The sequence below is a fragment of the Neoarius graeffei genome, chromosome 16 (assembly GCF_027579695.1).
Source record: "Neoarius graeffei isolate fNeoGra1 chromosome 16, fNeoGra1.pri, whole genome shotgun sequence".
NCBI lineage: Eukaryota > Metazoa > Chordata > Actinopteri > Siluriformes > Ariidae > Neoarius > Neoarius graeffei.
Genome location: NC_083584.1, coordinates 62,754,238 through 62,770,023, shown reverse-complemented (window position 1 = coordinate 62,770,023; position 15,786 = coordinate 62,754,238). Strand labels below are relative to the sequence as shown.

The 15,786-nt window shown below is 39.5% G+C and overlaps 1 protein-coding gene across 1 annotated transcript in view; it reads left to right on the top strand.

Annotated features, from left to right (window-relative positions):
- The window catches only part of mtnr1ba (melatonin receptor type 1Ba), a 60,860-nt gene extending 56,569 nt beyond the window's left edge, over positions 1 to 4,291 (top strand). Inside the window, exon 2 of the mRNA XM_060943361.1 lies at positions 919 to 4,291. Within this exon, the coding sequence (XP_060799344.1) occupies positions 919 to 1,784 (866 nt within the window). The 3' untranslated portion in view covers positions 1,785 to 4,291. The remainder of the gene's footprint in view (positions 1 to 918) is intronic.
- Positions 4,292 to 15,786: the final 11,495 nt, after the last annotated feature.

Below are 15,786 nucleotides of genomic sequence, written 5' to 3'. Positions count from 1 at the left end.
GAACTGCTTACGTCAGGGACTAAAGACGGGATTATCATGACCAACAAGACCAGTTAAAACGTTGTAACCGCCATTTTTATAAACAAAACAGAGCTAGTGTAGTGTGTAATCTGAGTAATCCAAAGAAGGAGAAGAATAAGAGACGATGTCGCCCGTCTTTGTTGTTGTGCTTGGTGCTAGCAGGGCAGGCTAGCGACACTAGCAGCGGGGCTAGCATTGCTTGGAAAGCGGAGATGTATACAGTGATGGTGGCTCTCTATCCCGTTGAAAAGCAAACCGGTTCGCAAGTTGAACTGGCTCCAAACTAGCACTAGCGCTAGCCCAGAACTAGCACATTGGTGGAAAGGGGGTAATAGTGATGCTTCACTCCTGGATCACACAGATATTGGATATTGTTCACTCTCGTAGAAAAATACGATTCTAAACGGTCGGAAGTGGGTTGTGTTGTGTCCATCACTATGCGGGTTAATTTCATGCCTGTTTCACACATGTTTATAAAGACAGATTGATAAACATCTACATTTTTAAACCAACATTAAATGAAAAGAACTGACTTTTTTCATTCACGTTTTAATTTCAAGACTCTTTGTGAGTGACACTGATTTATTCATGTTTAAAAAGACTGAATTGTTTGTGATGGAAACAGATCCAGTATAAAACTGTTAGATTTTGGTGAGTCAGCTACTGAAAACAGCAATATGCTAAGATTCAATACGAACCATTTAATTCAGCTAATATAATATCGATGTTACTTGTCCAGCTTTAGCTACCTCATATTAAGGAGCTTGTTTACTGAGATCACTAGACAGTGAGCTGATGTTTGGAGAAACTGTTGCGAACAGTGTTGTGTGGTTCTTTATGTGGACAGGTTTGTGTTTGCTTGATATAATGTTGTTTATCTTTGTGTCTATGTTACAGGTAATGCGTTTGTGGTGAGCCTTGCGTTGGCAGACCTGCTGGTGGTGTGTTACCCGTACCCGCTTGTCCTTCACGCGCTGCTACACTCCGGCTGGCTGCCTGGCGAGACCGAGTGCAAAATTAGTGGCTTTCTGATGGGCGCCAGCGTCATCGGATCCGTCTTCAACATCACAGCTATTGCACTCAACCGCTACTGTTTCATCTGCCATGCCCGCACTTATGCCAAAGTGTATGGCCGCGTTGGTACGCTGGCTCTAATCACACTTGTGTGGGCTCTAACAGGCGTCGCCATACTGCCCAATCTTGCACTGGGGTCACTAACCTATGATCCTCGTGTGTATTCTTGCACTTTTAGCCAAACTGCAAGCGCCGGTTACACCTTTGCTGTGGTTTTCGTTCACTTTCTGTTTCCTATTGTCATTGTAACATTCTGCTATGCACGGATTTGGATGCTCGTGCTAAACGTGAGACGGAGAGTATCTAGCGAGACGAGGCCCCGCCTCCGGCCAAGTGAGGTCCGTCATTTCCTCACCATGTTCGTCGTCTTTGTGCTGTTCGCAGTCTGCTGGGCGCCGCTCAATCTGATTGGCTTAGCTGTTGCCGTGGATCCACCCAAAGTGGCACCATTGATTCCCGATTGGCTCTTTGTGGTCAGCTATTTTATGGCGTATTTCAACTCCTGCCTCAACGCTGTTGTATATGGGCTGCTCAATCAGAACTTCCGGCGCGAGTATCGATGCATCCTGATGTCACTCTGTAAGCCCCGCCTCTTTCTGCAGGAAACATCGAGGGGTGGAACGGAGCGAAGCAACAAGCAATCCCAGGGGAACAACAACAACGAGCAGGCAAAAGCCGAGACTATTTAATGATTCAGGAATATCAGTACGATCCATCCAAACTTTCAAAAAAAAAAAATCCTGAAAGAGAACTTATGTTCCAGTGACACGATACACTTTAGGGATACGCATTAGCAATATGGCATTAGACATTACCGATTCACGAATGGACAAAATGAGAGAGTGGGACAGGGAGCTCGGAACACTAATCCAATAATAAAAGCAGAATGTTCAGCGTTGTACACTTTCGAATATTTCTTATTGCAAATGATGGTAGAAACAAACCTCGCGAAAGCAAATCAGTAATGCAGAACCAATTTCGAAATAAAAAGCCTCAATTAAAGAACAAGCTGCAATCATAAAATAGCACCAGTACCAATGATCCAATTAAGCCGTCCTGTTACAAATCGCTTCGAACATTCTTATTATACACAGGCTATATTTCACAAATGGTCAAATGTTTCTTTGCACTATTATACAAATATTACACTCGCTCTGAACAAAACATCCAGAACAAACAGAACTGAACATACCCACAGTGTTTCAGTAGTACCATTACAACACACAACACGAGTTAACCCACTCACCCACCTACCTCCATGCTAGATACGAGTCTGTACAGCTTTCTGTTCAAAATGGTTGATGGAAACGTCTCAAACTTTGATCGAATGAAGCAGAAAAATGTTCCCAAAACACCACTCAGGCAGTTTTGGAAATGGTTTTGCTTCTAAATATAACCTCTAACAAACAAGCACCATGTCAATAATGCGACTAATGCCCAGGTCAGACGGCAGAAAGACGCATGCCGCGACCAGACATTTTGCGTCAAATCCTTCATTGTGGTCAGATGTATTGCAAGACGCAGAGTTTTTAAGCTGAATCAACCAGTCGGAAGCAGATGCAGGTTGACACAGCGCATAGAAAAACTTTAAAAAATATATATGGCCATAAGACTGCTTGCAGGCTGTTGTAAACTATTTGCAGGTGCAGTCTGCGTCTACCTGCAATGCATCGCAGCCATCTCTAAAGACTTGTCTTCCCCTGCGTCAGCCTGCGTCTAGCTGCCGCTACTTGCTTCAACGTGCGATTGGTTGCTCAAGCGTAGCACGACTGCCTGCGTCAACCTGCTATTTGCACCAACTGGAAGCGAATCGCAGCTGAAATGCGAACAGATCATGATCCACTTGCGTCAACCTGCCTCTACTAAGGACCCTTTGCAACACTCTGACATTATCTGCATTGTCGTGCGTCGACGCAAGACCACTCTTGTGCCTACCTGCGATTTTGCCTGAAGTCTGACCTGGGCATAACAAGTACAATATTAGTTAAGCAGAGACTATTTAACTCAGTTGTCGTGATCCAAAAATGGCAAATTTTATGCGAAGGTGAAAATGATACTGTATTATAACATCGTTCGGTTTCTGTTCCTCCAGTTCAACAATTGCAGCAACGCACTGCTGAGAGCCAAATGAAAACTGTAAGAGAAAAGGTCGCGGTCTTGCAAACGTTTCCTTCAGTAACTGACAGAAAACGTCTCCTGGATGCCAGTTATTGAGCGTAAAACGTTAGCAGCACTATCCGCTAAGTAAGAGGACATGTAAAAAGCTCTGTTTAAAATTTCTCATGTAATCGTTCTGATTAGGGTTAAGAGTCTTTCACTTACTGGCCAGGAAAAGAAAAAGCAGTGTCCGAGGCATTTTCCCTAACACCACATTACAGCTACATCTTTTTATTGCATCTGCTGTACTTTACAGGCCAAATGCGACCCTTAAAAGACTCCATTTTATGAGCAATTTCATGTCCTCTGAGGCCTGACCTTTTCCTGGTTCCTGTAAACTTCTAACTGGTTCCACAGTAACGAAGTTTTACTTTGTACCTAAGGACTACATTCAGCTCAGCAGAAGAAATCGTGGCGAAACAGTGAAACAGAAGCATCACGGTGCTATTATTGTTGTTACTTTTGGGTATGAATGCTGCAGTAATGGATCTCCAAGCATGATGCATTCATTTTTAACACGCTCAGTCACTGGAACAGCAAACGCTTTTATACAGTACAGCATAGTCCTCGAACATACAGAGCAACTATCAGACTATCAGCTGATGCTCATTGTTGCCCATGATGATACACTGGGAATAATCATTAGCAACTTTTAGCAACGAACAAAACTGACCATTTCATGTAGCTCAAGTGATTGAGATTTGAAACCTAGCATCTTAGAATGAACGTATTAGCTAAGAGAAATGAACTTAGTGTGGATCGGAAAGACTTGAGTTTAAAGCCATTGGGGTTTAACTGATCAGTCTTTTAGTAAAGTTGCGTGTAAATTATTTTGTAACGCAAACCAAACAAAGCGATTTGATAACAGTGATTTTCTTAACACTTCTCAAATGCTAGCTAAGCCATGAAAGAGCGCCTCCAAAGTCCAGCGTCTACTAAATCTTTCAGTAAAGCAGCTCAGCTGTTGTAGTATGTCGGCTACCATAAACACAAACTAACTCTTTATTATTTTACAGGGAGCCATTACTTTTATCCTAACTGAATAGCTAGTCTTATTTGTTTTAATTAACCGCATTAATGAGGTCATTAATGTAAAACAACCATATTTTACATGTTTCATTAAATCGGTGTAATTGGAATAAATATGTGATTCAAACTTGACAATGCAAGCCGTATATAAAACTCGTATATAAACTCGCAGTAACTTGACAGTTAAACAGTTCAACCAAACCAATAAACCACAGTTTGCATTCATGTGTTAACTTAAACATAAATTTATGCAATCTCACGAGATCTGTGTAGGATCAGAACGTTTTCCCATTTTCATATCTGCCAACTAAAAGGCACTAGTGTAAAGTGAAAAGGAAAAACTGCACTTTAAAATCACAAAACAATTATTTAGCAACACTTTACTTACCACTGTTGCTACTAGGCATGTAACAATTCACACAATTCACAATTCAATTCAATTTCTTGGGGTAATGATTAAATTTTCCAACAATGTTTTTGAAAAAATAAATTAAATGATGAAAACTTTACAAAAAAATGCAACATTTATTTTCCTTCTTTACCAACTTAAATATTCCTTTTATAAAATTTCATTTTCTTAATAACCAACAATAACTTTTTAACCCACATTTGTAAAGGTTGGAATGAAATATATATATAATGTGTGTGTGTGTGTGTGTGTGTGTGTGTGTGTGTGTGTGTGTGTGTGTGTGTGTTATTTACCAGCTGGGAGGTCCATAGCGTGAAATACCGTGACCGAAGTCTTGAAAGTACTGAGCGAGGCCCTCTGGACCGAGGTCAGTATTCAAGGCCGAGGTCACGGTATTGCACCATACGGACCGACCTTAAGCTGGTAAATAATATATTCATTTTTTTCTTTACCAAATTCTAACAGAAAACGAGAGCGCCCGAAAGGGAAAACCGAGCCGAGCCGCCATTTTGAATCCTCATTCATGGCAAATGGTATACAAGTGCACTTCCATGGCAGGAAAAAAACTACATTTTGCCGCCTATGTAGTCCCCTATTTATACAAAACGGAGTCATTCAGGATTCAGCCATGTTTTTGCTCGGCGTTAGCAAGTTACAGGTTTTTAGCTTTCTCCTGAAATGTTTTCTTTTATTTTTTCTTCCTCAGGGTAGTAAAACTCACTTTCGCTGTGAACACTGTCGTTATCACTATCCATGCTGTAAAATTAATGCGATTATACTGAGAAAAGCTGGCAAAAATTTATAAGATTTTTGATAATCTTATAAATAAATCTTATTTAAAAAAGATAAATGTTGACCAAAAATGCTACTGTGTTTGTTGTTGTGAACGAGTCGCCAGAGGTCCATAACCGGGGTCCGTAACTGGGGTCCGTATCGTAGGATATGGACCCGCTCGCCAGCCAATCAGAGCGCAGGATTTGATGGAAACCACACCGCAAAAAAAAAAAAATCTCTTATTAACTAAAATATTACTTTTATTATCCATCCCCCTGGGGTCTGAGGGTATTTTCTGGCACTCTAATGATTTTGTTGTCAATTTCAACAAATCTAAGCAGTATTTTCAAAGTTATATGACTTTTTTGTGTTCAGCATAAGTTCAGCTACAATAATATCTCTGTAGTCTGTATGTCATGATTGTACTAAAAAAATAACAGATAAATGAAGATGATGTAAAAAGCAGTTTTAGAATGGTGTTGGAATATGTGAACATGACCTTACCCATTGTGATGAACTGTTTTGGTCACTTAAAGGGATAGTTCGGGATTTTTGACATGAATCTGTATGGCATCCCCATCAATAGTGTCGTGCAAACACACTGACTTACTGACTTGTTAATGGTGTTTATGAGGTAAAGGAGTAGATCTGGAGGGTCCTCAGACATAGAGTGTTTTGGTAAACTGGGATGTATGGATGCTGTCAGTCCCCACTCGCTTGCTCACTCGAGTTTGTTGACGGTGCAGTGGCTGGCTGCTTTATGTCCCGGGGCTCCCTCATGCCTGTGTTACCTTCTGGCTCTCTCCTTTTAGTTATGCTGTCATAGTTAGTTGCCGGAGTCCCTGCTTGTACTCGGTGCAATATGTATACTGTTCCTACTTATTCAGGTGACATTGGGCATACCTAACCACCTGTGTTTTCTTTCTCTCCCCCCCACCCCAAATCTGTCCCTCTGAGTTACATGGAGTCAACAGGAAATCTTTTGGTGGAGATGGTGGGGACCTCGACTGGCTATCGTAGCCTGCAGGGAATCGGCCGTCAGACATTCTGTCGCATGTCCCAGACCCGGTGAAATGTAACTGAATTGTCTTGGCCAGGCCTAAGGGTCCCATCTGCATCTCATCATTGCTGAGGAGTGTGCTCCCATCACCCAATCAAGCATCCAGCCAGAGCAGGTCATGAAATATTTTTTACCATATTAACATGCCATTGTGCGTCATGCCTGATGTAAAGACTCTCGTCTCTGCGAGCCTACCACACAGATTTAATACTTGTCATTTTTAGGGCATACCTAACAACGTGTTTTCTTTCTCTCTCTCTCCCCCCCCCCATCTGTCCCTCTGAGTTACATGTTGATCCTGGGATTGAGATGCTGGCCTCTTCTGCCCCTCGGACCTGCTTGATCCATCCTGGTGCCCTGTGTCTGGTCGGAGTTTTATCGCCCCACTCCTGTGAAGGACGGCCCCATGAGGACAGTTGAGGGTTATACCTGTTAAAACTGTTAATATTATAGTCAGGCTGTCTGTTGTTGCCCAAATGAGGATGGGTTCCCTTTTGAGTCTGGTTCCTCTCGAGGTTTCTTCCTCATGTCGTCTGAGGGAGTTTTTCCTTGCCACCGTCGCCACAGGCTTGCTCATTGGGGATAGATTAGGGATAAAATTAGCTCATGTTTTAAGTCGTTCAAATTCTGTAAAGCTGCTTTGCGACAATGTTTATTGTTAAAAGCGCTGTACAAATAAACTTGATTTGATTTGATTTGACTTACCCCTGACAGCATCCTGTGAGTCCAGTTCTTGTCCAGTTTTGGTCCAGACGAAAGTAGTCTGGCAAGTTTGTTGGGGTCACGAAAGTAAAACGTTTTTCGTCTCAAAACAGTACGTGTTCAAAAGAGTGATATATTTGCATCACAAAACCGTTGTCAAATAAAAAGTCAGACCTCGAAATCGCTTGGCACTATTTTCTCTCCCTTCTTATCACTGCGCGCTGCCGCCAGGTGACAGCGAAACGCAGACCCACTAAGCTGGTGGGAGACCAAGGCTGCACTCTATCCACGGCTTACACACGTGATGGCACGGAGGATGTGTATAGTGGCAGCATCTGTACCCCCAGAGAGGATCTTTTCAAAAGCAGGACAGATTATAACTGAGAGGAGAAATAGAATCAGAATTAACTAGTTAATTGCAGCAATTAAAGGAATAGGTAGGAAAAGGAAGGCGCAAAGACACCGCGCAGCGCCTGAAAACGGGTTTTCAGGCGCTGCGCACCCGTTTTCAGGCGCTGCGCGGTGTCTTTGCGCCTGCAGCGGTGCTTTGCCTGTGCTGTGGCTGAAAATAGTTCCAGATATAAATTGGTCTAGTAAATCCCTTCGTGTTAATTTGCATTGATATGTGTACTCGATGTGACTGTACAAGTCATGAGAAATAATTATAAAAAATCTTGAGTTATTTAATTCACTTTTGCAACGACAATGCTAGCTGGACACGCCAGCGACTAAGCTAAGCTAACCTGGGCGTTTATAGATCAGGACAATGGCTGGGTCGGCTACAAAACGCTTTGGCTCACTCATCCAACTCTAGGGACTGCAGGGACTGACTCAATTTCATTTGGGGGTGGCGTATTCCTTTAAATCAAAAATAAAATCTCAGGAGCCATTTGGGAGCCGAAAGAGCTGGCTCCTTATAGTAAGAAGAGCCAAAAGAGCCGGCTCCCGAAAAATAGCCGAAATTCCCATCACTAGTAAACAATGAATGAAACAGACGTGGCTGTCACCTGGCGGCAGCGCGCAGTGATAAGAAGGGAGAGAAAATAGTGCCAAGCGATTTCAAGGTCTGACTTTTTATTTGGCAACAGTTTTGTGATGCAAATATATCACTCTTTTGAACACATACTGTTTTGAGATGAAAAACATTTTACTTTCGTGACCCCAACAAACTTGCCGGACTACTTTTGTCTGGACCAAAACTGGACAAGAACTGGACTCACAGGATGCTGTCAGGGGTAAGTCAGTGTGTTTGCACGACACTATTGATGGGGATGCCATACAGATTCATGTCAAAAATCCCGAACTATCCTTTTAAGGTGATTCTGTTCAGTCTTAGGAATGGATCAAGCACAAAAACTTACATCTGCTCCATTGATTTGGACAATTAACTGGCCATCAAAACATTTATGTCCTATTGTTTTGGGATAAAAGGTTGGCAGTGGTCGGGGGGGGGGGGGGGGGGGGGGTGTTATTCAATGAGAAGAGTAAAAAATTTCCATTCCATTCAATGAAAAGAGTGAAAATCCCTCCCACTGACAACTCTTAATCCCATCAGGTCAAGTCCCAGTGGGTAAGGTCATGTTTTTCACACATTCCAACACCGTTCTAAAACTACTTTTTATAACACCTTCATTTATCTGGTATTTGACTCAATTCAGTGTGTGTCATGAAATTAACTCTTGTGCTATTTTACTCAGTTCAGAGCCACAACTGACTCTGTTACTCCGTTACACAATTACTCTGTAATTTTGCTCCCACGCCAACTCCAAATTTTACTCTCTAAACTCAAAATAGAGCAAAATTAGCCATTTTGAGGAAAATACTTTTAACTCTGGAAAAACTGCTCAGTAATTTTTCCTGTGTATGCACTACAGCGCACGCATATCAACCGATCTGCTCATCAGAAACAGAAGAAATATCTACACTTACTCAAGTTGATCTTCAGCTGGATCGGGTTGAAGTATTAAGAAAAAAAAGGTACCGCTCATCATCAGCATCGCAGTTCTCAAGATTTAACTGAATCTTGAATCATGAATTGAATTGCTTGCCTGAATCATCCGAAGCACATAAATCCGCATGCCATCTCACAACAAGTTTTACCTCCAAATAGCCTGAACTATGTCTGACATATTTTATCCTGTTTATGTGGGCGTTCCCACCGTGAAAGAGAAACCAATCGAAACCAAAAGAGTGAAAGTGATTATCATGCCGTTACCATGTGAACAGTCTTTTATGAATGTGTAAGTGTGCGCTCAGCGCTCTGACTCCAGTGTGACTGATTAAGGTGACAAGTTTTATGTTTCATCTAATTTAGGTCATTTAAAAACTGTAATATTATTTGGCAGTGGGCACATAGGAAAGTGTAAAGTATAAAGTTTCTGTCAATATGTTTATCGTGCTTCTATGATAAAAACTCACAAAGATATTTATCAAAATACATTACCTACTCGTTCTAAACCTGCTGAGCTTCACCCCCAGCTCTCGACCCCAGAGGCTTAACCATGAAAAGTTAATAAAAAATAGTCCTTTTCTTAATAAACTTTAATGAACATTTGTACTTCCTCCATTTGCTTCTCTTTTCTTTATCTTTCAGCAGTCTGTAAAAAGAGAGAGGGCTTGGATTTCTTGTTAAATCTATTCGTATACAGCAGCTCTTTCACATTTTAGATGTTTTTTATGGGTTTTCGCAGCATTAGAACTGTGTTACTTCCACCTACAGTGAAGTCACCTGTATTCCCACTATTATATGTTATTACCTTTGCAATTACAGCTAGGAAAAACTAAGATATAACACAGCCTGATAATAGTCACAAATCATTTTTTATTTCTTCGATTCAAATTGGCATAAATTTGCATCGCGATTTATCATCGCGATATACCTTAATATATGCTTAATTTCTACCCGTGTTGCTTTAAAATTTACTGATGTATTGTATTTTGGGTGCAGTTCTTCCTTTAGCATTCTGCTACTTTATTTTTTGGAGAAAATGTGTTATAACTAAGGGATAAATACACTCCTGACACAATTTAAACACTTCAGCAACATTGAAATTATATTCACCCAAGGGATCCAATCATTTTATAAAGCTACTGCAGCAGTACCACTTTGGTTAGTGAGTAGAGTAAATGTAAGTGAACGTCAGGTGCTGCATTAGTATTCATCCCCCACAGCGCCCTTCCATACTCCAAAGCTGAAATTCTGCAGGAGCTGTGTACAGCTGAACTCACTATTTACCCTGCATTAAAAACATTTCTGTAATGTTTGCTCATAATTCCTAGCCAGCAAGAACTCTAGTAGCAAAATGCTACAAAAAACATTTACTGCTTATTTTTTGCGTAAACCCCAAGAGCCCACGTTGAGATTAAACAACACAATGAATTTTAGGTTTCAGGGTTACAGCACAAAAGGAAATGATCAGCATAGCCATAAAAGACTGCATTTTGAAATAGTCTGGGTAATCTAAAATGATAAATAAAAGGTTTATACGCTTGTAAAATAAATTGGAAATGTTCAAGCATAGCAATTCATTGAGCAATAAAGATGAAAATCGAGAAATTGAAAATTAATTCGGGATTAAATATCTCATTTACGCCTCAGCATTGCAGTTCCATTCAACTTAAAAGCCGCTCTGGAAACACATTTGTTTTAAAATGTCTATAACCTACTTCTGTGTGGGTGGGTGTTTTTTTTTTTGTGTGTGTGTGTGTGTCAGGTTTAATTTTAAATATCGGGACCATATGAGCACATACAAAGTAGGGACTTTTGAAAAGCCGAACTAATCCTGTCCGTGTGTGTCAGCAAAGACTTTGAACTGTGAGTTCTTAACACTTTTTTTATGTAAATGTGCCTGATGTTAAAAAGCCTCAAACATGTCACATCTGCAAAGCAAATTCCATAAATGCCTCAAATTTACTAAATTACATTTATTACATCTATTTAAGCCTCAAAGTCAAACCAGTTAAACTGTGTTAAAACTTTTGCAACAGTGTAAAGACACACTGTTCAGACTGAACTCAGTGAAGTGTAATATAAAAAAAGATTACATTTTAATGAATCAATGAAATATGTTGTTAAAATTATGCACGCTGTTATGTTTTAATATCTGTCAGTATGTTTTGAACATCATGGATGGATTGAATGGATTATTGTATATTTGGCAGAAAATGTCCCCAATATGAGCCTAATAGTCAGTGATACATAAGTTGTATGATTATTCTAGCAAAAATATAATTCGAATTTCTAAAGAATAATGTATTTCAGTGCTATTTGTATGCCAGTGAAAATTCAAAACAAAACGATTTATCAAATAGAAATTATGTTGTTTTAAATAGTAGGACTTTATTCACTTCAATTTCCAACAAGACGCCACAAACGTTTAATAACAAAAACTGGATGTTGAAATCCATCTCAATTCAATTTTCAGAGTTGTACAACTCCAAACTTGGTGTTTGAACAGCGTTAACCCGCTCTAATCACTCGGAAGTACAGTATCAGCTACGTGATATAACTGTGAGGAGTCAGAGAAATAGAACCATTTTCTAGCTTAGCAAATTAAACTACAGCATACAGGACTGTGCAAAAGTACCCTTAGGCATCCTATTGTTTTTTTTAATCCAAATTTTGTTATAAATTTCTATTTTATAACTTCTACATTATCGAAACATTTTAGAGTCCAAACGTTTGTTCGTTTTCCAGCACAAAATTAAATGTTACAGAAAAAAAAGTTTGTATCTGAGCAGCATGTTACATAAGAGAGCAGTTTTCAGATTAAAAAAGAAAACATAATGAAGGCTGCTGGGTTTGGGTGCAAAATGAAGAAGCAAGTGTGACAGTCAAAGTGTCCAGAAGAACTGTGGCTGGTTCTGTAAGATGCTCAGTAAAACCTACAGCGCATACAACTGCACTCATTGAGAAATGGGCGGGGGTCGGTCGATCGGCAAACGGAATATCGAAGGCGAGACTAAGAGACGAGGTCGAGGGGAAAACGTAAACCAAGGTTGAGTAGCGAACTGGCAGGCAGAAAGTAAACGGCTCAGTAACAACAGGAGATGAACAATGAACAATACTTCGCACTGACTGTGAGTAAGAGTGGTGTTTAAGTAGAGGAGCTGATTATGGAGGAAAGGAGTGACCGGTGTAATTAATAAGCTGGAGACAGAGGGCGCTGTGAATCTTGGGAAGTGTAGTTCATGGTGGCCATGTTTGGAGGCTGTTTCAAGCTTACGCTCTCAATGCTGTTCCTGACAATTATGGCTTACCGCTTACTGTTTATAGTATTGTTTTAATGCTGAAACATTTCATTTCATTATTTTTAAGCCGTTTTTGACCAACAGCATTTCTTTCCATGTGCCTAAGACTTTTGCACAGCACTGTGTGTGTCAAAATTTCACTGCTTTACACTTAAAAACATGTCAAATTTGATGCTTTTAAAAAGAAATTGTGTCATTTTGCCAAAAATCGAGCGGTCACATGGACAACATACAGTATAAATGAAGCCTTGTGGGTGAAATTAAAAGCACAACAGGACTGATATTAGGGAACTGCCTTCAGTTTACAAGTACAATTCTGAAGAATATCTTAGTAACAAACTTTTTCTCACACTAGTGTGCAAGTCTATGCATTAAACTCATCTCACCATCTGTCATGACGATAACTGGTTCTCGTAGTATCTTAGTATCCTAAGCAGGTGTCCTAGTACACATCGAGAGTGTTTTGTAACTGTGCTTATGATTCTTTGCAATGTCGCAGCAATACATTTTAATAAACGCTCATAATGACGAATAAAGCTTGGACGAACATTATGATTTGATGACATTCTGTTTTGCCATCCCAAAACATGATATTATATGATGTGCTTTATGTCGCATTATAAAAGTTTGTAAAAATGTTTTTACTACGAACTATATGTGCAGTTATGTGTCGTCTACGTCTACATCAGTGTCTGATCTCTGATGAAAGTAGCTTAGTAACTTTAATGTACAATCTGTGACAATGGTGAGATCGAGTTTATTCTTCTCTTAGTATTTCAAACTTTCTTTCGGGATTATTTATTTCTGTACGCTTTCTTGTCTTAGTAACATTGGCAAGGTACTTACGATAAATATTCAATTGTTACTACAGTTTTATGTTTAATATGTTCTTGCAGCAAAGTAACTACGTAATTAAGATACTCCAATCATCTTGGATCCTTTGACGAGCAAAACATTCTTGAAGCAACTTGATTGGTCAGTTGTTATTTTAATTCAAGTGTTGAGTTTTTTTTGGTCATTGTTACTGAAATTTGATTAAGAGACGAACATGCAAGATAAGTATCATCTTTAATAGCTAGTGCAATTATGACTTAGCTAGCAAAACATATTTGAAGCAAATCTATGGGCCAGTTTAAAAGTTTTACTTCAAATATTTACATTTTTTGAACATAGACCCCCCCCCCCAAGCTAGTGCACTGTTATGACTTAGCTAGGTTAGCTAGCTGTATGTTTAACTGTTGAAATTCAATTTGGCACCAATTTTGTCCAGGGATTCCCTGAACAACCAACCCCTCCCCACCACCACCACCAAGTGGGGTTTTTTTGTTTTGTTTTTTAACTTCAGTTTCATGATCAAATATTTCTTATGTCAAATAAACCACAATCCCCTTAATTTAGGACGTTCCCAAACACATACAGCATCACTATGGGTCATGCCATAGGGCAACTAGGATTCATTAACCATAAATGAAGGCAGCTTTTTTAATTATATCTTTGCACAAAGGGATGATTTATGAATTTACTTATTTTCTGTTATTGCTATTATTATTATGATTTACATTTTATTATTTTTTTATTCTTGCACAATAGTTAGGAATTTTATTCCTAGCTACTTTTAATGATCTAGCAGTGATCTAGCAATAGTCTCGAAATGATAAGATATTTACTTGTTAATGTGCTCATCATAATTATAAGTAAATTTAATGCCACGTAAACTCTGATCATAATTAATTTAGGATGCATCAATATAATAAGTAGCAAAGTTTGTTTGTTTGTTTGTTTGTCTTGAGCTAACGTCGCCGTTTCTCGACGAATTTTCACCAAATTTGGCAAGTAGGTCCAGGGATGACCCGGAATTTTGTAGATATAAACAAAATTTGTGCATGGGCCCCAGGGAGGTCCCTGGGGGGCACAACATCCACCCACCCCCCTTAGTCAATGTCTTTTCATGTTACATTTATCAACACAAACTCTCAACAGATCTTTACTAAACTTGGCAAGTAGGTACAGGAGATGGTCAGAGTTTGGCAGAACTCAGAAATTCTATATTTGGGCCCCAGGGGGTTCCCGGTGGGCCCGTGGGTGGTGGATGCTTGGATTTTTGTTTGTCTTGGGTTAACATCACCATTTCTCGACGGATCTTCACCAAATTTGACATGGAAGTCTGGGGGCAACCCAGAATTTTGCAAAACCTGAGCGATGCCGGGTAACCTGCTAGTTAAAAATAAAAACAAAAAATGGTGCCACATTGGATCTTTTGACTGAAGAAAAATACTGAGGGAATAACAGTAAGAGCATAATATCAAGGGTCTGTTCTTTTTATGGGTCTAAATTCAATTAAAATATCCTTGGAGCAAGAATGAATATTTATCGTAATTCCTTTGATTATTTTCTCAGATTGTATGCAAGGATCTTGAATCTAATTGTAATACTTTGCTCAATATTCATGTACTAACACCTGTAATGAATATTTTCGTATTATGGGTGTTTACACATCAAATCTCTGTACTCGTTAAAGTACACTTAACTTAGTAATGAACATTGTCTCATGGTGGTGTGTTCACTTATTGACTTCAAAATATCACCAGAGGTTTATGTTCAAAATTCACAGTCAAGTCTGGTTCAGGTGATAACGTTACAAAGCCAAACACTTGTGATATTTCATACTGGGGAAAAAAGACTGTGCATGTACCTTTCTTAAAAAAAAAAATACAACACGTATAACGCAGGCACTAAGGCCTGTAGGAGCGAGTGCTGCTCTGTGGCTGCATGCTAACACTGACAGACGTCAAAAGGAACTAAAGTACGTCTACAGTATGTTATGTTGTATTGCTGTGAATTATTTTGATTGAAGTGTTTAATTTTACACATTAATAAAATATTTTTTAGAAGATCTGACTTGGTTGTTATTATTAAAGTAGACAAAAAACAGATGAAAGAGAAAATGTCTTTATAATACGAGGTAGTTTTGAAAACTAGTCATGCTAGCTCAAAAAACTTTAGGTGGATTTAATGGAATACCAGTAGAATTAGCAAGCAATTGTCGAAAAGTATATACATTACACTGTGTATACACACTCGCTGGCCACTTTATTAGGAACACCCTAACATCCACCTGCTGTTTTATGCGGTTCTCTAATCAGCCGGTCCCTTGACAGCAGCACAATGCATCAAATCACGCAGATACAAATCAAGAGCTTCAGTTAATGTTCACAATGTTCAAACATCAGAACGGGAAAAAGTGTGATCTCAAAGTGTGACTTTCTTTCACTGTGGCATGGGTGTTGGTTTGAGCCAGATGGACTGGGTT